Genomic DNA, 21,299 nt, shown 5'->3' on the forward strand with positions numbered 1-21,299 from the left:
GTGACTCCCTCAACAATGGCGCGGTCCATGCGCGCAGCTTCTCGCTAGCATACGCCCCTTCCCACACACTCGCCCACTAGGAAATAGGGCAGGGGTGCAGCCCTGTCCCGCCGCCCCCGCCGCCAGCCGTGTGAGCCCAGTCGGCCGTCACGCACCCCCTGCTGGAGCCCGCGCCCGCCCGCCCGCCGCGCCGGGGCCGTTTAAATGGGCCAAGTTGTGGCGGCGGCGGCGGCGGAGGCGGCGGCGGCGGGAGTCTCCCAAGTCCCTGNCCCTGCTGGGCCCTGCTGGCGGACCAGCGAGCAGGGCGCGGGGCCGCCCCAGGGGGCGCGGGCGCAGGTGGCCCGGCGCCCTGTAGAGCCCTGGGGTCCGGAGCTGCGGCGCTCGGCAGGTCGATAGGGGATCGATAGTAGCTCCCGCAGCACTATGTCTCGGGTAGTCAAGGCCCCGCCAGCCGGCCGAGAAGCGGTCCGAGGTGGCCCGGCGGGCGGCGCGGTTGCAGGTGCCAGGGCGCAGTAGCGGGTAGGGCGGGCGCGCGGCCGGGAGACTCCTGGGCCCCCAGCCCTCGAGACCCAACTCCAGGCCAGGCCCGAACAAGTTGCGCCGGCGGCGGAGAGCCAGGCTACAGGGCCACTGGCCCGCCATGCCGGCGGTCAAGAAGGAGCTCCCAGGCCGCGAAGACCTGGCCCTGGCTCTGGCCACCTTCCATCCGACCCTGGCCGCACTACCACTGCCGCCGCTCCCAGGCTACCTGACACCACTGCCAGCTGCGGCCGCCCTTCCCCCGGCCGCCTCGCTGCCCGCCGCGACCGCCGGCTACGAGGCTCTGTTGGCTCCACCACTCCGCTCCCCGCGCGCCTACCTGAGCCTGCACGAGGCCTCGCCGCACCTCCACCTGCCCCGGGACCCTCTGGCCCTCGAGCGCTTTTCGGCCCCTGCGGCCGCAGCACCGGATTTCCAGCCGCTGCTGGACAACGGCGAGCCGTGCATCGAGGTGGAGTGCGGCGCTAACCGCGCGCTGCTCTACGTGCGCAAACTCTGCCAGGGCAGCAAGGGTCCGTCCATCCGCCACCGCGGGGAGTGGCTCACACCCAACGAGTTCCAGTTCGTCAGCGGCCGAGAGACGGCCAAGGACTGGAAGCGCAGCATCCGCCACAAAGGTGCGGCCGCGGTGGGGGCGCAGGCCGCTACGGTCCCTCCCCTCGGCTCCCCTCGGACCCCTGGGTCCGGACCCCCTCATTCTGCCACCTGGGAGACTCCATCTCCGCCCAGAGAGGGCGCTGCGACTCTGGGCTTGCCGCAGGGACACCCCCCCCTCCCCGCCCCCAACACGGTCGCCTTGGTGGACCCGAGCAGAGCGCCCTCGACCTCCACGGTCACCCCAGCTTGAGCCGCTGTGCTCTGGGCTCCCAGCCGCACACGAGCCGGCCCCTCCTCCCACTCGGAAGGTCTTTGCGGGATTCCTGGGCTTTGTGGCCCAGGGGAAGTTTACGGGATCTAGGGAGACTGCCGGAGGCCGGCTGGGCGGGACACAACTTCCCTCCGGGGTCGGGGAGCCATCAGGTTCTAGCGGGAGTAGAGGGGCACACAGGCGGCCGGGGTGCGGGTGCGAGCTGCTGGAGGGAAGAGGAAGGTGTAGGGGTGTCGCAGGCAGGTGGGGGCCGCGGGGGCACGCGTCGGGGCGGGGGCGCGCGCGGAGCTGGAACGGAGGCGGGGCTGGGAGCAGCCTGCTGGGAGCATTCAGGAGTCTGGCTCAGAGGGAGCGTTGTGCCGGCGCCCGAGCAGGCAAGCGGGGGAAGCGCAGTGAGCGCTAGAGACGGGGGTAGGGGTAGGGGGTCGTTAGAAAGTTAGGGACCCCGTCGCGCTGGGCTTTGGGGTGCGCGGCTCTGCTGTGGCCGCCCTCTTCCCGCTGCGGGCTCAGGCACAGCCCCGGTCCCCAAGGCGCCGCTCACCTGCGCGCAGCCTCGACCTTCCTGGGCCCAGTTCCCAGTTCCCCCGGACCCTCTTGGAGAGGGTAGAGCGCGGGAGGAGGGACACAGGGGGCGGGGAGGAGGCCGCCCTTGGTGAGGGGAGGGCGCTTGCCCGGATCTTGAGTTTCTGTGCTCTGCAGATCCCCACGGCGTCCGTGAGGGTGGGGTGGGCGGCAGGGCCAGGTAGCGGGTTCGGAAGGTGGATGTTATTACACGTGCCAGGAGGGGGAACCGGCCTTGCAGCTTACTGCGCCCTGAAAACGGGCCCGAGTGCGCCGGCTCTACCTGTGCCCCAGCCCTGCTCTCTCACCGGTCCTGCCTCGGCTCTCCTCACAGGAAAAAGTCTGAAGACGCTTATGTCCAAGGGGATCCTGCAGGTGCACCCTCCGATCTGCGACTGTCCGGGCTGTCGAATATCCTCCCCAGTGGTGAGATGTGGGAGAAAAATTGGGGCTTTGGGGGTCTTCCTTCTCCCCCGTGGAGCTTGTGTCTGTTCTCTAGGATCCAGAGCCCTAACCTCAACCCTGCCGGTGTGCAGGAGTGAGCCCCCCAAGGGCAAATAGGGCAGATTTTGCTTTGGGTGGGAATCCTGGGGGAGCCCTCTCCTCTTTGGATGCAGGGCCTGATCATTGCCTGTCTTGGAGCCTCTCCTTGGGAGCCTTGGAGCTGCTTCGCCTGAGGTCCTGAGGACAGCCTAGGCTGTAAAGGTCTCCTCCCTGGACTGTGCCATCCCACTGCAGCCTGGGGACCCTTCCCTGTCACAGGTCTGGGGCGGGGAGGGGGGCTGTGACTGTGTCAGCTGGCCCGGCTTGGGAGAGGGGCTGGTCCTAAGGTAACACTTTTTCTGGGATGTGGCAGTGTTGGCTGGCCTGGATGTGCATTCTGGGGTGGTCACAGCTTGGATGTGAGTAACATGTGTCTCTGGGATGTCAGGAGCTAGAACCCTGCTGGGCAAGGCCCTGGATGTCCAGGAGAGTCTGAGGATACAACCCAGTTGCGGGCAGAATCTGAGCAGTGTGGGCCTGTGGTGTCAAGAACTGGAGTTGGAGGCTGACATGGGACCCCCCCCAACCCAGTGTAGTCATACCTTGATCCCCTCTTTGGCCTAGGGGAGCAGCAGAGATTGGGGTGCTGCGCCTTTCCCCGAAGCACTGCCCTCCACACCGTATGTCCTCCAGGCAGCAGTAGTTGGAGGACTGATCTGAAGAAGAAATTGCATCTTGAGAGAAACCGATTTTGAGCTGCTAGGGGAGAGCCGATTAGGGCCCTGGCTCCTGGGGGTGGTTGGGATTGTGCTGCTAGCACCCTCACACAGGAGGGGGTGAGAGAGGACCCCAGACACCCACCTTCAGCTTCTTTACTTTGGACTGGAAGTAGGAAGGAAGAAGGGATGTTTTGGTTTCCTCGTGGACCCTGGAGGTGGGTAACCTGGGGAGGCTGGGAAGCCACAGACACACCTGTGAAGACAGACACCAGATCAGACACACAAGTTGGACAGGGGAAGGGGGATACAGCCATGCCTCACCTGTGCACCCACCCCACACACCTGTCTGCCATGGGCTCGTTGTCAGAGTATGTGTGCATAGCCAGCCCTCCTCCCACCCGCTCCCACAGTACCTGCCTGGAGCAAGAAGCTGAGCTCCCTCTCTACTTAACGCACCCTTTCAAGCAGCTAGTACTGGAGAAGAGTCTTTTGGGCACCCTCAAGGCTAGCCTGGGTTTTCTGTTCAGGTTGGAGGGGCCCAGCCTCTCTCGACCCATCATTCCAGAGGTCTCTCACAGGAGTGTGAGGGTACAGGTGGTCTGAGCCCAGTACCAATTTCCCCAGGACATTGCTTGGATTCGGTAGGGGTGAAGAGGTCAAGCAGGGATGAGGTCACAGCCTTGGACTGCCACCTGTCTGGGGGTCCCAAGTCCCTGCCCTACATGAGCGATGCCTCAGACCTGGGCCTGCCTCTCCTGAACCTAGTCCCTCCCAGGCCCGTCCCTGTACCCCTTCCTTAGGAAGGAGCTCCATAGACCCCCTTGTCTTTCCAGCCCCCACTTTTGTCACATAGAGATGGTCTTTCTCCATCCCCCACAGCCAGGCCCAAAGGTACGTACACACCTCACAGTCACAGATGCCCAGGAGCCCAGTGTGGGCAGGCGTGTGGTGCAGGGACCACGCAGCCAGGCAAGCTGGCCTTCCCGTACCCGTCCTTGCATTCTGAGGAGCCAGAGCCTGACTAGCAGCAGAGCTCGTCACAGAGCTTTCAAATCTGTGTGCTGCTGAGCAGGGGTGAGTGGCTGAGGTCTTGGGCGTGCGTGGGAGGAAAGTATGCTCCCTGTCCTTGGTCGGGGTCAGGGCTGCCCATTCTGGTCCCTCTTCCTCAGCTCCCCTCCCACAGAAGCACCTGCAAGAGCCACCCCAGGCCAGCATACCTTGTCTGGCCTCGACCCAAGTGGCAGTCTTACTGCTCTTCTTTTCCTCTCCTCCTCGTCGTCCTACAGATGAGAAGCAGAGGGAAGTGCATTTCCTTTTCTTCTTGAGAGAATAGTTTAATTAAAGCAGAAAGGCAGGAGAGGAGGTCCTGGTGCTTGGGCCACAGGCTAGAGAAGGGCAGAGCTGAGTGGGACTTCCCAGCAGTGCACACTTCAGACAGGCCAGGGGTTGTTGAAAACACTCCCCTTGGAGCCCACTAGCTGGCACAGAGAGGCACGGGGACCAGGCCGCCACACCTGCAGCCTCACCCACTCCGTGCTGTTGCCGTTAGAGCACAGGGCCAAGGCCAGTGTCTCAGAAGGGTCCACAAAGCAGGCCATTTCATGTTTCAGGTCTACCCTCAGACTCCATTGCCTCACCCCGCCTCACCCGGCCCCAGTGCTGTCCAGTGTATCTTACTGAGTGTGTCGCAGGGAGGAACACGGAGGGTGTCCCAAGTGGATTCAAACGGGCAAGTGTGGGGGGACTGTGGCTCGTAGAGTCTGGCGGGGGGAACTGGGGAAGGGGGTAATTGTGGCCCCCAGACCCAGCGAGGGGAGAAGACTAGACCCCCCAGCCCTATTGGGACCACTGCCCAAATCTGGGTCTGAAGGGAAGGACCCTTGTTCTGGAGGCAGGACCGTGGTGGCTGCATAGCTGTCCTTTACTTCCAGGATGACACCGGTCCAGGGTGAGACAAGACCTCCTTCACACTTTCCTCCTCAAGCTCGAGGGTGTGGAGGCATTGTCCTGGCAACAGGAAAGAGGGTGTCCGAGGGTCCCCAGGTGACTGAAAAGATGAGAGAGAATTAGAGAACCCTAAGGTCCCTGCCACCTCCCTGAAACAGCAACCACTTGTTAAATAAGAAAAAGGCCCTGCCCACCAGAAAAGAATCAATCACTTTTCTTCTTCCACTGGGGCAGCAAGACCTAAAGACACTGGAGGGAGCCATGGCGTATAGTGACTGGTGTGTGTCTGTGCGCACGGACAAGCTCAGTGTGGAGTGCCCTCTGTGTCTGTGCACAGGACATGCCTCCCAGCACACAACGCACACATGAGCTCACAACATGGGTGTAGGGAGCGGGGAAGTAGGTATTGTGGAAGAAACAGAATCTCTGTTTCTGACCCAGAGGGTAGGCTCACTCTGGGCCCATGGGACAAAGGGTCTAGGCTGGTAAGGGCTCCCCACCAAGTGACCTGTGCACCCCAGGCCTGCAGTTTACAAGGGGTCAGCAGGATCAGGCCCCAGACTCAGGCTTCGAACCACCCCTGAACTGGACTGTGCGTGGCACTAGCAGACTAGCAAAAGGACCTGGCATTGATTGGGGTTCACACAGGAGCTGTGTGGAATTGTCCGACAGACACAAGCACACAGAGGTAACTGCACGTTGAACACGTGGCAGAATGCACATGAGCTCTGTTGTGCCCACATGGCCCCTTGGGGCTCCCTGGAGCCAGGAAAGCTGGGGTCTGCCTCCAGGTGGGCATCCCCACGCTCAGGCTGATAGCCTGGGGAGGGAGTTAGGCTGGAGTGCGGAGTCTGGACAAGGCAGTGTGGCAAGCAGCCTGGCCAGGGCCTACAGCCCTTCACTCCAACCCCTTCCAGGGTGGCAGACCAAGGCCCCATCTCTCTGCTCTTGTCTTCACCTCCGGCCACTGGGACTCATGTGGACCATTGGGCCTGTCCTGCAGGCTGGAAGCCCTGTAGCAGGGCCAGTGATGGTGCCTGTTTGATGTTGGCAGCTGCTCTGAGGGCTCCTGTCACCGGCACCCTGCCTGAGGGTTGGGCCTGGAGTGCAAGACTCCCAGGAGCCTGAGGGTCCTGGCCCAGCCTAACGTTCCTCTCTTCCCTCCCTGCCCAGAACCGGGGGCGGCTGGCAGACAAGAGGACAGTTGCCCTTCCCACTGCACGGGTCCTAAAGAAGGAGCTGACCCCCAGCTTCTCGCCCAGTGATGGCGACAGCGATGGGAGTGGCCCAGCCTGTGGGCTGCGGCCGGGCTTGAAACAGGAGGACACCCCACATGTCCGTATCATGAAGAGAAGGTACTTTTACTGGGGACCAGGGTGGGGAGGGTGCACGGGCTCTGGTCAGCACATCAAGACTGGTGTCTCCAGGCAGCTGAGGGCTGGGCCAGGCCACTGTGAGGGCCCTTTGCCCTGGGGACAGGGCCCAAGCTTCGCTTGTCATGTCTTGGTATCTGCCGAAGCTGGAACAGCCTGAACTCCTGATGTCACAAGACCATAGTGAGAACCTACCCCGCCCCCATTTGGAGGGAGAGGATTGGCGTGGGTCCATGTGGGGAAGGAAGGAGGCTCTAGGAAGAGGACAGTCAGGGAGACCCGGGAAGGGAGGGCCTGGCACCACCACAGCCAGGCAGAAAGAAAGGAGCTGAGCAGACCCCCCGGGAGCAGCTCCCTCCCTGGCAGCAGCCCCTAAAACACCAGTGCTCATTCTCCTTGGCAGGCAGCAGGTCTCCTGGCTCCCCAGTGTCCCTTCCAGGCTTGGGGCCACTCTTCCTGACTTCCCACCGTCTCCTCTCTTGGCAGAGACACCTCCCTGTCTCCACTCACCTCTTCATCCCTCCATCTGTCTGTCGTCTGTCCATTCATTTGTCTGCCCATCCAGCACGTTACTCACCCCCAGAGTTTCTAGGCCTTTTCTCTTCCCACCTAGTCTTTCAACATGTTCCAGTTTCTCCTACCCCAAAATAACCCTCCCAAACCCCCAACACCCCCACTTCCCAGCCCTCATACCCACGCTTGCTAAGGTGACACACCCACACAGGCTTCCAACTGCCAGCCCTCAGCCTGAGGGTCTTCCTGGGAACACTGCTGTGGGTGAGGGGACAGGCACAGGGCAGCGCTGTTTCCTCACTTGACCTCTGGCATCCCTCCTAGCTGCAGTGTGTGGTGGTCGCTTTCAGGAGGCAGACTGGTAGCAGCTGGGACCCAGGAAGCTGCACCCACCTGGGCTGACGCTGGACTGACCCTGGACCATGGGTGCCAGTAGCGGTCATGGCGTTTGCTCCCTGACCTGTTCCAGCCTGGCTGGCGCAGCTCGAGCAACAAGGGGTTTGGTTCAGTTGCACGCTCTTGGGCAGAAGAGGCTGCAGCCCCCACCCCAACACCACGTGGCCGCTCTTCTGGGTTCACTGCAACAAGGAGAAATACGGCAGCCTCCATTCTGTCCTTCCCAATTCTTCTGCCTGGTGAGACCAGGAGTGGGCTCCTGCCCCACAGGTCTATCCTGGTGGCAGCCACTGGCTGGTTGAGCTGGAACCAGAAAGCACTGGAGGAAAATCTGAGCCAGCCCAGTTCCCTTGGGGCCAGCGCTCTGGGGCAGATGAGGGCTATGCCATACACATGCCCTGCTGTTCAGGTACCAGACCCTGGAGGCCACTTTGACCCTCTGTTTCTCTCCTTGCAGAGTCCACACCCACTGGGACGTGAACATCTCCTTCCGAGAGACGTCCTGCAGGTAAGGTCCAGGCCTGGGCCAGGGTTGTCCCCACACGCCGTGCGCGGGCCGGATGGAGCCTTGTTACTCCATTTCCCCTGGGTCTGCTTCTGGATCTCTCCAGCCTCCCTCCCTTCCTCCGCTCCTTATTCTGTGGTCTGTCCGTTTGTGCCCAGGCCCTGACAGCACCGATGGTGCAGCTTCTGGGCAGCCCAACCCTAGAGCCAGAGTACGCGCCTCCTCCCACATGGGACTGGCCATTTGAGTCGATCTGCCCAAAGACGAGGCCGTGACCTCTCCCTCCCACCCTCCCAAAGACCCACCAGGAGATGAGAATGGCGATGTGTGCATGGGGCCTCATAGGGTGCAGAGGCGTTCACTACAGAAAGAGGACGTCTGCAAAGATATGGAAGAACAAGGGAGGGGGATGTGGGGGTGTGGGGGGGCTGGCAAGTCTGGCCCACCTGAATTCTAAAGGACTCTGGATGCCGAGCCTGTAGGACAGGGTGCCCCAGGCAGTGAGGCGTCACCGGAAGTTCTTGAGCAGAGGGGTGACAGAGCGCGTGTTTTGATGGGAACCTTCTGAATCCCTGCCCAGGAGATTGGAGGTTTGCTCCAGTCTGCAGTGGTTCAGGCTGTGGAAGCATGATGGAGGACAGGGGGGCTGTGAACCCAAGACATAGCAAGGAGACAAAAATGAGGGGACCTGATGAGAAGGTGGGGGGGCATTGGGGAGACCCAAGTTCTAGATTCCAGATGAGCAAAGGATGGTCAGTCTGTGGATGGAGCCCAGGCTGTGGTTTCTGGTCAGTGGCGTCAAGTCTTACCACAGGGCTTCCAGGGAGGGCACAGGAAGGGCCCGGCCAGGGAGGCATTGGGTACCCAGCACAGGCCCACCTTTCCCAGCCAAAGCTGAGGGGCCAGCCCCCCAAGGTGGGAGCTTGTCCTCCCCACTCCCAGCCTGGCTCTGTGCCATATGTATTATTATTTACATCTCTGAGAATATCTGGGTCCTAGAGCCGAACTACAATGAAAACATCTTTAAACTTATTTCCACCTCATTTTGAAGTTGCCTGCTCAACTGATCATTTTTATGAACCGTTATGAACATTGATGACATTTTATGAGCCTTTTGCTTGGGAAGCTACAGGACGAATTTGTCAGCGAAGCTTATGGCAAACCCAAGGGAGGCTCCTCCACTCCTGGAATGACTCCTCCTACCTCTGTCGCCCCCTCCTTACCCCCCACCCTGTAAAGTGAGAGAAGGTCCCAGGTGTCCAGACAGAGGGTGCCCCTGATAGGGGGCCAAGTCCAAGTGCATGGGGGCGCCTTCAGTCCTGCACAGGCCTCGGGGTGGCTGAGGTGATTTCTGAGTTTTACCAGAGGGGAGGCTGCAGTTTGGGGGCATCGTAGTATGGCCGCGAGGACTTACAGCCTATCAGTGCCCCCGCCCCCCGATGTGGCACCTCGGCGTCTGGGCACGGAGGGCTGCAGCAGGCAGACAGCCTGGCTTGTCTCTTCCTGGCTCCTTTCGGCCCTGTCCATCTGTCCTTCATCTCTGGTCTCCTGTCTGTTCTTTAGGCTCTGTCCGTTTGTCTCTCTGCTCTTCCCATCCTTTCTGTCTCTGCACCCATCCATTCAGTAGTGCCAATCTGTTCATCTTCCATCATCTCTCACTATTTGTCCCTCTCCCTCCATCCGTTGGTCTTCATCTGTCCGTCCGTCCCTCTGTCCATGAGTTCCATCCATTGGCCCACTTGCCTGCTTGGAGCTCCTGCTTCACTGCCCATGCATCCCAGACAGCTGGCGGGAGATGTGGCTCCTGCCCTCCTGAGGCCCCTGAGTGGCCAGGATGTGGGCAAACACTGGACAGTGTGACGGTCGGCTGAGGGAGCCTGGGGGAGCCCAGGGTGCCCCTCGGGGGGAGCTGGGGTCGGAGGGGCCAGACCCTTCTCCCTTAGCCTCCTGGCACACACCGTCCTCCGTGCAGCCCCTTCTGTCACTCAGGCTCTCCCCCTCTCCTCCTGGGACACAGCCCTACCCCACGGTGCCCTCGTGGGCTTGGTCGCTCGTGCACGTCAGGGTGCAGACAGTGTTTTCAGAGCTGCGGGAACCTCACACCTGGGATGCCAAATGCAGAGTTCTTGTGTCTTCAGCCTGGTGTTTCTTTGTAGTTCTTTATATAAAACCTGGCATAATTTGTTCCGTGAGTGACCAGAACATGTTTTCCAGAGCCGGGCCAGGCTGTCTTGGGGCCTGTGGGGTGAACCCCCAAGGCGGAGAGCAGGGATGAGGTGGGCGGTGGTGTCCTGATTCCCACCAGGCCTGGCTCCTCCCCACGGTGCCACAGCACCACCGGAGTGCCTGAATGACTGACTGGTGGGTGAGACCGCTGATGGCCTGAGTGATGGTGGGACGTGGGGAGGTAACAATCCCAGGTCCTTGTGCAGGCGCTGGACTAAGGATTCATGGGAACAGATTGAGGGGCCTTTCCTCACCCTCTCAGTCTCCGGGGAGTTGATCCACTTCCTGTAGGAATCCTGGGGACACGAGAATTGGATCCCCTCAGGGGAGAACTCAGAGGCAGCCTGCAGCCACCCCCACCCCTTCCCAGTGCTGAGGACAGCGCTTCTCTCCTCAGCAGACTCGCACTGATGGGGATGATAGAGGGATGAGAACTGCTGCCAATTAATCCCATAAAGGACTTATTCCCACCCACCTGCCCTCCTCTTTGCATGGGGGGGGGCGCCTACTCTCCTCCTGGGAGAGGGGGTGGGGGTAGGGAGAGAACCCGCATCTGGGTCTCCCAGAAGGCTCTAGAGCCCAGCCCTGGAGTCTTTGGGGCTGAAACTGATCTGCTTAGGGGCCAGCCTGGATTAGTCTGCTCCAGCCGCCCAGGCCAGGGGGGCTGGGGGCTATTTAATGAGTGTTAGGGTCGGTTCCCAGTTCACTCCGTGGAGGCCCCCTTGCAGTGGCCCAGCTGGGAGGCTACTATATTACAGGTGGGTACTGGAGGGGATGGGGTGCCCAGGGCCCTCCCTGCCCCTCCTCTCTTCTGTCTTGACTTCATGCTCCTCCGGGCTGTGTCTGTGAGGTGGCAGGTGACCCTTCTGTATGCTAAGAACACGGGAGCAGATGGGGTCGGGGGCCGTTCACACACACAGTCACGCTGACATTTTCTCACTCCAACCTTTCTCTGGGACTCCGCGGTGTAGGGTTGACCTGCTTTAGCAGAAAGAGAAATGAAGGAACCAAAGAGTTAAATACGTGTTTATTCCAGGCCCACGCGTGCCTGGTGGCTGGGGTTCTTAGCTGGGAGCCTTGGGGAGAGCAGAGTGTCGTGAGCGCCCCCGGGGGCCCAGCCTCCCCATTCATGTCGTGTGTCTGCGTGTCTGTGTGCGTGTGTAGGGCTCTTGCAGGTGTTTGTGCGAATGTACACGTGTCCCTGTGTGTGCACACCTCTCACTGGCTGCAGGACTTCGGTCTGAACCTTGGTTTCCTTATTTGAAGAAACTGAGGGTCTGTGGGTGTTTGCAAGCTCTCGCTGAAAGACAGACTTTCTTAATGAAGCCGCTGGCACGGGTCTAAGCGGCACGGGTCTAAGCGCCAGATGCGCGTGTGACAGTGTGTGTCCTCTCCGGTCACTGTTCCTCGTGAGCAGACACCCCCTTGTCGGGTGACTGTTCAGGTCACTATGGGGCGAGCGTGGCAAGACAGGAGCTGGGCTCCTGTGCTCTGCACACACCCTCCCCGGGAGCTGCGGTGGGGCCTGAGTGTAAGGCCCATGCCAGGCAGACACCCGACAGGTGCTAGTGGTACGGGGTGAGACCTGGATGGGTCACACACACTAGATGTTTCCCTTGGGGCCTGCTCTGGGGATGCCCACCTGGGTGCCGTCACAGACCACACACAGAGGGGTGCGGGAGGCATTGCACACTTACACACTGTCCTCTGGCACTACACATGCCCGCCCTCGAGCTGACTCAGGCACGTGCTGTGCCCAGGGCTGGGCACACGGCCTTGTGGGGTCTCACCTTCAATGTCTCACTTCGCTGCAGCCAGGACAGCAACCTGCCCACCCTCATATCCAGTGTCCACCGCAGCCGCCACCTCGTTATGCCCGAGCATCAGAGCCGCTGTGAATTCCAGAGAGGTGGCGTGGAGATAGGCCTGGGAGCCGCAGGTGAGGAGCTTGGCGGGGGGGGGGGGGAGCACGGCTGCCAGGGCCACTGCAGCTCAGTCTGGGGACAGCCTGCCCTGCCACCCTCCCAGCGTCTCTGCTCAGCAGCTCTGGATGCCGCCACCCCCAGCAGCCTTGGCTGGTGTCCAGGGAGGCCAACGGAGGCGGGAGGTGGCAAGGCCGGCTGTCCCCTGGGGCTCCGTGTGATGGTAATTGTGTTAATCCCGGCCAGCCGGCCAGCCGGGCAGACAGGAGGCAGAGGCAATGGCTCCACCCTGGCTGCTTCTGGGGTGGGCTTGGGGTGGTCAAGGCCACTGCCCCCCTCCCCCCCGCCCATGGGAGCAGAAGCAGGGAGGACAGGCAGGGACGTGCAGGCCTCACACGGGCTCAGAAAGGCACATCCCGAATGGCTCACTCGCAGAGAGTGCCCACCGACCCCATGCAGCCCAGGCTCCTGGAGGCAGCAGGAGCTCAGGAGGAGGGGGTAGCTGGGGGACCCAGGCCCTCCCCAGAGTAGCAGGGCAGAGGCGACTTGGCCATGAGGCTTTCCTGCAGAGAATGAGGCATAGCTGAGCTTTGACTGAAAGAGATGAGGTCAAAGGAGTTGGCGGGAGTCCCCTGCAACCCTATGGACCCAGGGCAGGGACGTTTCCAGCAGTAGCTAACCCTCTTAGAACAGCTGGGCAGGAGACGGTCGTCCCCACTGGTGCCCCCAGGCGTGCCTGTGCCTGGAAAGGCCTTTGTGGGGTGGGTGTGAGGGGGCTGCTTCTGGAGCTCTGCTGGAGGCGGCTAGCAGGCAGCTGATAAAATCTAATTGCCCCATCGATCGGGCGGAGCCACGGGAGCCCCACAGTGATTGAGATATTCTGAGCCAGCAGGCTGTCCGCCTGCTGCCCGCACACGTGGAGACCTCGCGGTACGTGGGCACAAGCGTGCATGTGTGGAAGCAGGCATGTGCGCCTCGCGCCCTGCTAGGGCTGCGTGCTTGGGGCCTTGGCATGGCCCAGGCATCCAGCTCACACTCTGGGTCTGGTGTCACCATGCCACACTCCTGTGTCCACACTCTCACTTTATGCTGAGGTGCAGGGCGGGCGTGCAAGCACGCCAGGGGTCACATGTGCTCTGCATGAAGTGTCATGTGTGTGTACTGTGTCCAGCTTCTGTGAGTTTGCTCTCTCCTTGGGGCTGTCATCCTCCATTGGCTTCCACTTGTTCCTGTCAGCCCTTGGGTGGGGACATTTGCCTGCTATCACCTCCTCTTGCTTCCCCAGGAGCCACAGGTCAGTCCTATTCTCCCAGGAATGGACCCTGGACAGGAAGGTCCATGGAGGCCTGTGAGGGGCTCAGCCCGGGTCCATGCTGGCGTCTTACGACTGTGTATATGTCTATGAGTGAACATGGCCCTTATCAGGGACTGGTGAACCCCCAGATCGCCATGGCAGACCTTACTGCAGCCATGGGACCGGGTCTCACTGTGGGCCTCCTTCTACCACCAGCAGCACCCTCCCCCAGACAGAGAGGAGTTCACACCCTACACCCCACCCCGTGCCCCCACCCGCAGGAAGGGGAGAGGGAGTTTCCACTGTGGAAAACGGGAATGGGGCTTAGGGAAGTGAGAGTGCTGGGTTATTTGCTAACCCCAAAAGGGGTGTGTGCAGGATGGGGCGTGGCAGCAGGTGTGGACCCAGCCCACATCCACCTCCAGGCCTGGCACAGCTGGCAGTTGCGGCTCTCCTACCAGCTGGGCCCTGATGCCCCAAAGCTGTTGGGGGCCAGCTTTGGCTTCCTCAAGGCACCCTCATGCTGGTCCTGCCAGGGCCCTGAGGTAGGGACCCTTCAAGCCAAGCAGTAAGGGCCTCGTCCCTCTCGGGGCAAGGCCTGGGGCTGGGCTGCGACGTGGCAGCGAGGTGGCTGAGATCAATAAGTTATTAGCACCATTCTGTCAGCTGTAAAGTGGAGATTGATCGGCCTCTCGCTGCTGCCGCACTTCCCCAGCCTGATAAAAATGACAGATTAAGGGAATAAGAGAAAGGAATTAGGCTCTGGGAATTAGGCTCTGGGAAGCCTGCCTTGCTGAGCTGTCATGGCAGGCCTGGTTCACAGAGGGGGTAGCCCTCAATCCACCCACCCAGGCAGCCTCCCAGGTTGGAGAGGGGCGAGAGCATGGGCTCTGGCCTGGAGGCCAGCCCTGTGGTGAGCCCGGGAGACCAGGACATCTGCTGAGCTGTTCCTCAAACCCCCCATCCCAGGCCTTGAGCTTAGGAAGGAAGGAGCAGGGGCTGATCTGGGGAGAGAGATGAGTATGACTGGGATGTAGGACCTCAGAGAGGCCTTCGGGAGGGGTGGGGCTACCCTGCCCCACTACTATGGCCAGGCTGTGTACAGCCGGTGAGACTGTTCGAGAGCTCAGAGCCCAGCGGGGATGTGGGCAGGTGTGTGACAGGCAAGGCCAGGATGCTGGCTCAGGCCTTCTGAAGGCAGTGACAAGTGTGGCCTAGGTGGACGTATCCAGGAACGGATGTGGCAGGTGTGCTTGACCTTGGGGGCTTCAAGGTGTCCTTGGGGGCCTGCTGCCTAGCGACTTCCCTGAGTGGATAGAGGCTAGGGTCCTCACCCCGGGGAGGAAAGGTGACTTTCAGGCTAAACCAAAGCCTTCAGTTCCTCTGCAGCAGAGTGACCATGAGGGCCTGTTAATTTGCACAGGACCCGAGTCTGGCTGCGTAGGGGAGCAGGGCACCTGTGGAGTCCTGAGTTACCACCTGAGTCTGCTACCACAAATCTCCCATCACATATACACATACCCCAAAGTCCAGGATCAGAACTGTCCCTTGACCTATCCAGACCCTGGCAAGGTGTCCTCTGGCTGAAGGTCTGGGACCCTGGGCTGGAAAAGGCTTTGACCTGGCCGGGACCCAAGGGCACCTGAGCAATGATGGTTCTGGGCAGAGCTGGGTCTGGCTGGGACTGAGGCCTGGGCTGGGTCCCTCTCTGCCCCTGGCCCTCCCGGCCTCCATCCCCTCCAAGCCCGGAGACGCATGATGGGGCTCACTCTAACCTCCCACAGGTGACCTGTTGGGCAAGAGGCTAGGCCGTTCCCCCCACATTAGCAGTGACTGCCCACTGGAGAAGAAGGCACGAAGCAAGTCACCCCAAGGTGGGAGCTCAACTTGGAGGTGGAGGGACAGGTCACAGAGAAGGGAGGGGGACAACTCAGACGCTGTGCAGGGCAGAATCAGCCCAGCAGTAGGTTCTGAGAGGGGAGGTCCTGCCTCTCCTGTGGCAGCATCTGAAGGAGAATCCCCTCACCTTATGCTCCACCCAACACAGAGACTCTGTTGCTGCCAGAACGAGGGCCCAGCATGGCCCCTGAGGACCACTACCGCCGGCTTGTGTCTGCTCTGAGCGAGGCCAGCACCTTTGAGGACCCCCAGCGTCTCTACCACCTGGGCCTCCCCAGCCACGGTATGTGCCCCTGCCCTTTGGCACCGTCCCTCACCAAGTGTCTACCCATGTGTGTAGACTCCAGGGCTCTTGCTGTCCCTGGAGGCCTCTGCTCACCCTGGAAAGAGCCCCTGGGGTCTTCGGCCGCTGACACCAAGACTGGGTTTGGATGCGGATTTGTAGGCCCCTCAGCCCCCATGAGCCCCTTGTAGGTGGGCACCGAGGGGTGACTCTCCCCCTCCCTCTGCCCAGGCAGCCACTTGTTTGGGTAGATCTGGGAGACCCCCCCCCACCTGCATGCCCCTACAGTCCACCCCCACCATCTCCCACAGACTCTGCAGCAGGGCCACCCCTCACTTGGGACATGCGAGCGCTGTCATTCCACAGATGAGGAAACTGACTCTGGGATGAGCCCCAGTGAGAGTGGAAGGTGGGGACTGAGCCAGGCCCCCCTGCCCCTCTCCAGTACATGCAGCTTCTCGTTGTCCCCTGGTCTGTATGCTGTAGTCCTTCCTACTCCAGCTGCCCTCGGGGTGGTGTGTGAGATTGTGCCGGACACCTCTCCTGGGGTCAGCCTGGGTCTCTAGAGGGAGGGGCCCAGCGGAGGGAGCAGTCAGGCTAGGACATCCATCCAGAAGGCAGGGTGCATAGCGGTTCAGATGTGGCCACCAGGACCTACTCACTGGTGCTCAGAAGCAGCCCCAGCTGAAGGCACCGTCCCTGCCCCACCCAGCTCCCCACCCTGTGCTCTGTCCATCTGTCCTTCCTGCCTCTCACGGACACACCTCGCCCACCCACCAGCCTGGCAGACCCAGCCCACGGTGCTGCCCCTAGCTTGGCTTTTCTAGCTGGAGGTGGGTGAGGAGTGCTGGGAAAGGGGGCAGGATTTCTTCTCCTTACGCAAGGCACTGTCCCCCAGGGCAGTCAGGCACCGAGAGCCTGAATAATTCACCAAATGTTAATAATTTAAAAATCTTCCTTTTTAATTGCTTTCCCTGCCCTGCCTGGGGCCCGCTCGGCTGGCCTGCGCGGGGGAGGGGGCGCCGGCCACCGGGGAGCAGCGCCGGGAGCCGGGCTGTCAGTCATGGCCCTGCGCCCCCGCCCCCGCCGCGGAGCCGACTGTAAATAACCGAGGCCGCCGGGCGGGCGCGGGGGCGAGGGGCCCCGCTGGGATCGATGCAGGCGGCCGCGCCGGCTGGGCTCTGCGGGCTGGCACCCGGCCCGGGCAGGACCCACCTCCGCTCTTCGGGTAATTAATTTATAAACAGGCGGCGGCGGCGGAGCCTGCACAAATGGGGGGCTGCGGGGGGGACTCGGAGGCCCGGCTCTGAGCAGGATGGAGGGACCCGGATGGGCAGCAGAGCGCCAGGCGCCTTGAGCGTGCACTGCGTGTGACGTGGAAGGGGGTCACCTGGGCACGGTCAGCGCTCCTCCGGGAGCAGGCCTGCGCCCTCACTGTGGGCTCTTCACACAACCCCGTCCCTGAAGGCTCCCACGGCCTTGCTGTCCACAGCGTCTCAACTCCTGTCAGTGCCGACATTCACGCACCACAGAATCGCCTGCCTTCGGAGCCGTTCCCTCCCTCCCGCTGCATTTTGGTTACTGAAATCCCCATATCCCTTTCAAATACTTACCTGCCCCCCTCCCAATACAGGTGGGCGCCTCCCAGCCCCCATTCCCAAGACCATAGAAAGCTAGTTGCGCTGTAATGATTTGAGTGTCTCTGTTCATCTTTCTGTCCCCGCGACCAACCGGCAAGGTCACTGTAAGGATGTGCTCTCATTGGCTTCTGGTCCCCTTGGTGTCCTTCGCTCACCAGGGTTGGGGTAGTGAGAAACCTGGGGTAGCCTGGCCTCTGGGTCACCACTNCCCCCCCCCCCCCCCCCAGATCTCCTGAGGGTTCGCCAGGAGGTGGCAGCAGCAGCTGTGAGGAGTCCCGGTGGCCTGGAAGTCCACCTGCCCTCATCCACGGCAGGTCAGCGTCGAAAGCAGGGCCTGGCTCAGCACCGAGAGGGCACCGTGCCTGCTGGCACCCCATCCTTCTCAGAGAGGTACTGGGGTGCCCACATCAGAAAGGCCCCCATCTTCTCCTTGCTTGTTCCTTGGATACGAAGCTGGGGTGGGCCTGTCGGGACTGAGTACCTGGTTTCTGCAGGTCACATCCACAGCCTGCACCCCCTACCTTGTCACCTGCCTTCAGTCGTGCACACTTCTCCCCCATCACAGCCACAAGCTGTCGTGGTGGTTGGTACAGAGCGTGCCAGGCATTGTGCTGGCCCTAGGTTCATGGTCTGCAGAAAAGTCCTGACACCCGCTGAGCTGGTCAGAGGCCCAGAACACTCCTGGAGTAGAATGTCTGGGAGTGACCACCCCTCTGGGCAGGGTGTTAAGGGTGACTGCCGTTTCTGTTGAGCAACCGTGGGACTCGCTGAATCCAGGTGCCCCAGAGACAGCTGAGGGCTTTGCTCCCCCAACAGGTAGGTGAGGGGCTGGAGGCAGACTGGGGAAGTCCGTGGAGAGGGGGGTGTGGAGGGGGGCAGAAGGCAGAAGAAGGGAACAGCGCGAGGTCTGGAAACCCTGAAGTCCGAGAGCTGGGGCAAGGAACACACACACACCACCAGCAACGGCACACCTCCCCCGCTGGCCCACCTGCAGAGGCCAAGGGGTGAGCGAGCTAGGGGACGGTAAGGGGTCGGGCAGCTCTCGGCGGTCTCCTGCGGGGCGCCACGGTACGCCCCCGCAACGACGCGGCGCGCCCCGCCCCCCTCCCCCGAGCGCTATTTGCAGCTGCCTCCCCCGCCTCCAGGATCGCAGCTAATTGCGGCCCCCCCCCCGCAGCCGCACAGGGTCCACCGCAGGCAGGGAGGCGGGGGCCCGGCGCGCCCCGCGCGGTAATTACCGCTGCAGTCGCCGCCGCCCGCCGGGTCAGCGCCTCCGCGCCGCCGCCGAGATTAATTGGCGCCGCCAGCCGGGGGCGGGGGCGGCGCACGACCCCGAGTCGTAAAGAGCAGCGCATCGACCGCCCGCGGGGCCGGCAATTAGTAGAGGCGGCGGCCGGAGGAGAGGGGGCGGGGGCGCGCGGGGCAGCTACCGTAATGGAGGGGGCGCGCGGGGACTAGGCCGGGCCTGCGGCGCGCACTGCTTACCGCTCTGTCGTCCACAGGGAACTGTCGCAGCCGCCCCCCTTGCTGTCGCCCCAGAACGCCCCACACATCGCCCTGGGCCCCCACCTCAGGCCCCCCTTTCTGGGGGTGCCCTCGGCCCTTTGCCAAACCCCAGGTGAGGAGTGGGCGGGGTGTGCGAGCTCTTTGTGTCCTCAGGGGCTGGTGAGCGAGCGCGCCGCGAGGCCGTCGGTGTGGGCGCGTCCGGGTTTGCCGGTGACCGACCCCGTGTCCCGGAGTGCGCCTGGAGCACCCGCCCCCGCCCCATTGAACCCAAGGACAGACCAGGTGGGGCTTGGGTGGCCCTAGACCACTCGGCCACCTGGCCTCGTGGTCTGTCCCCTTCCCACCAGGTTACGGGTTCCTGCCCCCTGCCCAGGCGGAGATGCTCGCCCGGCAGCAGGAGCTCCTGCGGAAGCAGAACTTGGCCCGGTAGGTGCGACGGCGCCCCGCGAGGAGCAGGGGGCCCTGCCGAGCTGCATGAGCCACACTGCTGTCTGCTTTTCCTGGTCCAGGCTGGAGATGTCGGCAGAGCTGCTGCGTCAGAAGGAGCTGGAGAGCGCTCACCGGCCGCAGCTGCTGGCGCCCGAAGCCGTCCTGCGCCCGTCCGATGGCGCCGAGGAGTTGCAGCGGCGCGGGGCCATGCTGGTGCTGAGACACAGCTCCGCGCCGCTGCTGGCCCTGCCCCCCCAGGGACCCCCAGGCCCCGGCCCACCCACCCCTCCCCGGGAGCCTGTCCGCCGAGCCCCTCGGAAGGGGGTCCCCAGCCCTGCCTCAGCCCACTCCAGTGAGTCCAAGGAGACCACGGGGGCTGGGCTCTGGGCACAAGATGGCTCTGAGGATGAGCCCCCCAAGGATTCAGAAGGAGAGGACCCTGAGATGGTGGCTGCTGGGGGCCAGGGCCCCAACCTGGGCCAAGCCCCAACTGGAGGGGCCAGCCCTGAGGGGAAGGGGCTTCTCTCAGGGTCCATGCTGCCCCCTCCACTGCCCCTGGGCTTACCCTACGCCGTCAGCCCCTACCTCCACACAGGTGGGCATCCCCCCTCCATGCTTTAGATCCCTCCATGGGGTGGAAGGAACCCAGTCCCCACCACCACCCTGGGTCTTAGGGAGGGAGTCCATGGGGAGAAAAAGAAAAATCCCTTCCAGTCATCATCAATCCAACATCTCTGAGCAATCTGGGCAAAGGTCAATAGATGCGGGTGGGAGAATAGGAAAGAGCTGGCCATAGTCCTAGTAATACCACCCCCCCAACCCAGGCACCATGGGGGGACTCTTCATGGATGGGGAGGAGGCCACAGCCCCTGAGGACCTCAGCAAGTGGACAGTGGACGATGTCTGCAGCTTTGTGGGGGGCCTGTCTGGCTGTGGAGAATATGCACCGGTGAGGGGGCGGGGGTGGACACACACCTTCCTGAGATGGCTCGGAGTTCTCCATTCCCCAGTGCCTCTTCCCACCCCAAATCTCCCCTCCTCAAAAACAGTGTGTGGGGAGGGGGAAGGATGCTGTTGCATGCCCCCCCCCCGCCTTTGCCACGTCAGTGCGTCTGCCTCCAACGTAGGCATATGCCCAACACCGAGATCTTCCTTTCATTTACAAGTTTTTCCAGCAAACACCAACAGCTTCTCTTGGCCCTGCTCTGGAAAGCCATGAGGCAGCCCCAGGCACTCAGCCCTTTATGGGCTGGAGGGACCCAACAGGGTGGGTAGGCACTGGTCCCAGCACTCAGGCCCTGACATCCCCCCACCCCAGGTATTCAGAGAACAGGGGATCGACGGGGAGACCTTGCCCCTGCTGACCGAGGAGCACCTCCTGACCACCATGGGGCTGAAGCTAGGGCCTGCTCTCAAGATCCGGGCCCAGGTGAGTGCCAGCTGGGGGCAGCAGTCTCCAGAAATGGTGGGTCAGCACTGAGGCTCTTTGTGGCTGAGAGCCAGCAGTCCAGCAGTCCTCCACCCAGGCCCATCTCCCCACAGGTGGCCAAGCGCCTAGGCCGAGTGTTCTACATGGCCAGCTTCCCTGTGGCTCTGCCCCTGCAGCCACCAACACTGCGGGCCCCAGAGCGGGAGCTCACCTCTGGGGAGCAGCCCCTGTCCCCAGCAACGGCCCCCTCCCCTTATGGGGGGGGGCACCCCCCTGCTGGCCAAGCCTCGCCCAAGCAAGAGAATGGAACTGTGGCTCTGCTCCCAGGGCCTGCAGAGCCCCCCCAGCCTCTGTGCTGAACTGGGGGGTTAGCCACCTTGACCCCGACGTCCTTCAGTGCCAGCAGCTCTGATGCGAGAGACCCAGCCCACAGCTTACTTTCCTTTCGGATTTGGATGCAAACACACAAAGAATTTTTAAAAGAAAAATGTGACTTAAGAGGAAGAGTTTCCAAAACTTTCTGGGGGTGGCAGTCGAGCCAGGTGCAGACAGCCTGGGGACCCAAACCTGAGCCCAGGCATGGGGACTCTGCATCCTGGGTACCTGCAGACAAACCAAAGAATGACAGAGCAGGCACGTCATGCCACACTGGCCGTAGCCTTGCCTGCTAGCTCTGGAACTGGGACTTATCTCTGCGAGGCTTTCAGTATCCTGCCATCGGGGGAGAGGTCGGGCAGAGTACCACTCCAGATCAGCTTCTCGCACG

At 62.2% G+C, this 21,299-nt stretch overlaps 1 protein-coding gene across 5 annotated transcripts; it reads left to right on the forward strand.

The window, feature by feature from the left end:
- The first annotated feature begins 280 nt into the window (after nucleotides 1–280).
- Nucleotides 281–21,262, forward strand: SAMD11 (sterile alpha motif domain containing 11). Of its 5 annotated transcripts, none has more exons than XM_034670991.1 (14): nucleotides 281–1,157; nucleotides 2,304–2,395; nucleotides 6,292–6,473; nucleotides 7,858–7,908; nucleotides 11,946–12,070; nucleotides 15,132–15,221; nucleotides 15,395–15,529; nucleotides 17,397–17,559; nucleotides 18,672–18,787; nucleotides 19,023–19,101; nucleotides 19,185–19,699; nucleotides 19,929–20,053; nucleotides 20,423–20,533; nucleotides 20,647–21,262. In XM_034670991.1, the coding sequence occupies exons 1-14, from the start codon at nucleotides 641–643 to the stop codon at nucleotides 20,890–20,892; spliced, it is 2,547 nt and encodes an 848-aa protein (XP_034526882.1). In that variant the 5' UTR covers nucleotides 281–640; the 3' UTR covers nucleotides 20,893–21,262. The 5 variants fall into 5 exon arrangements, with proteins under 5 accessions (XP_034526882.1, XP_034526886.1, XP_034526884.1 ...); XM_034670995.1 differs by having other exon boundaries at nucleotides 19,185–19,456; XM_034670996.1 differs by lacking the exon at nucleotides 281–1,157 and adding an exon at nucleotides 1,393–1,445.
- The last annotated feature ends 37 nt before the right edge of the window (nucleotides 21,263–21,299 follow it).

This window comes from Ailuropoda melanoleuca, chromosome 11 (genome assembly GCF_002007445.2).
Source record: "Ailuropoda melanoleuca isolate Jingjing chromosome 11, ASM200744v2, whole genome shotgun sequence".
NCBI classification, from domain to species: domain Eukaryota; kingdom Metazoa; phylum Chordata; class Mammalia; order Carnivora; family Ursidae; genus Ailuropoda; species Ailuropoda melanoleuca.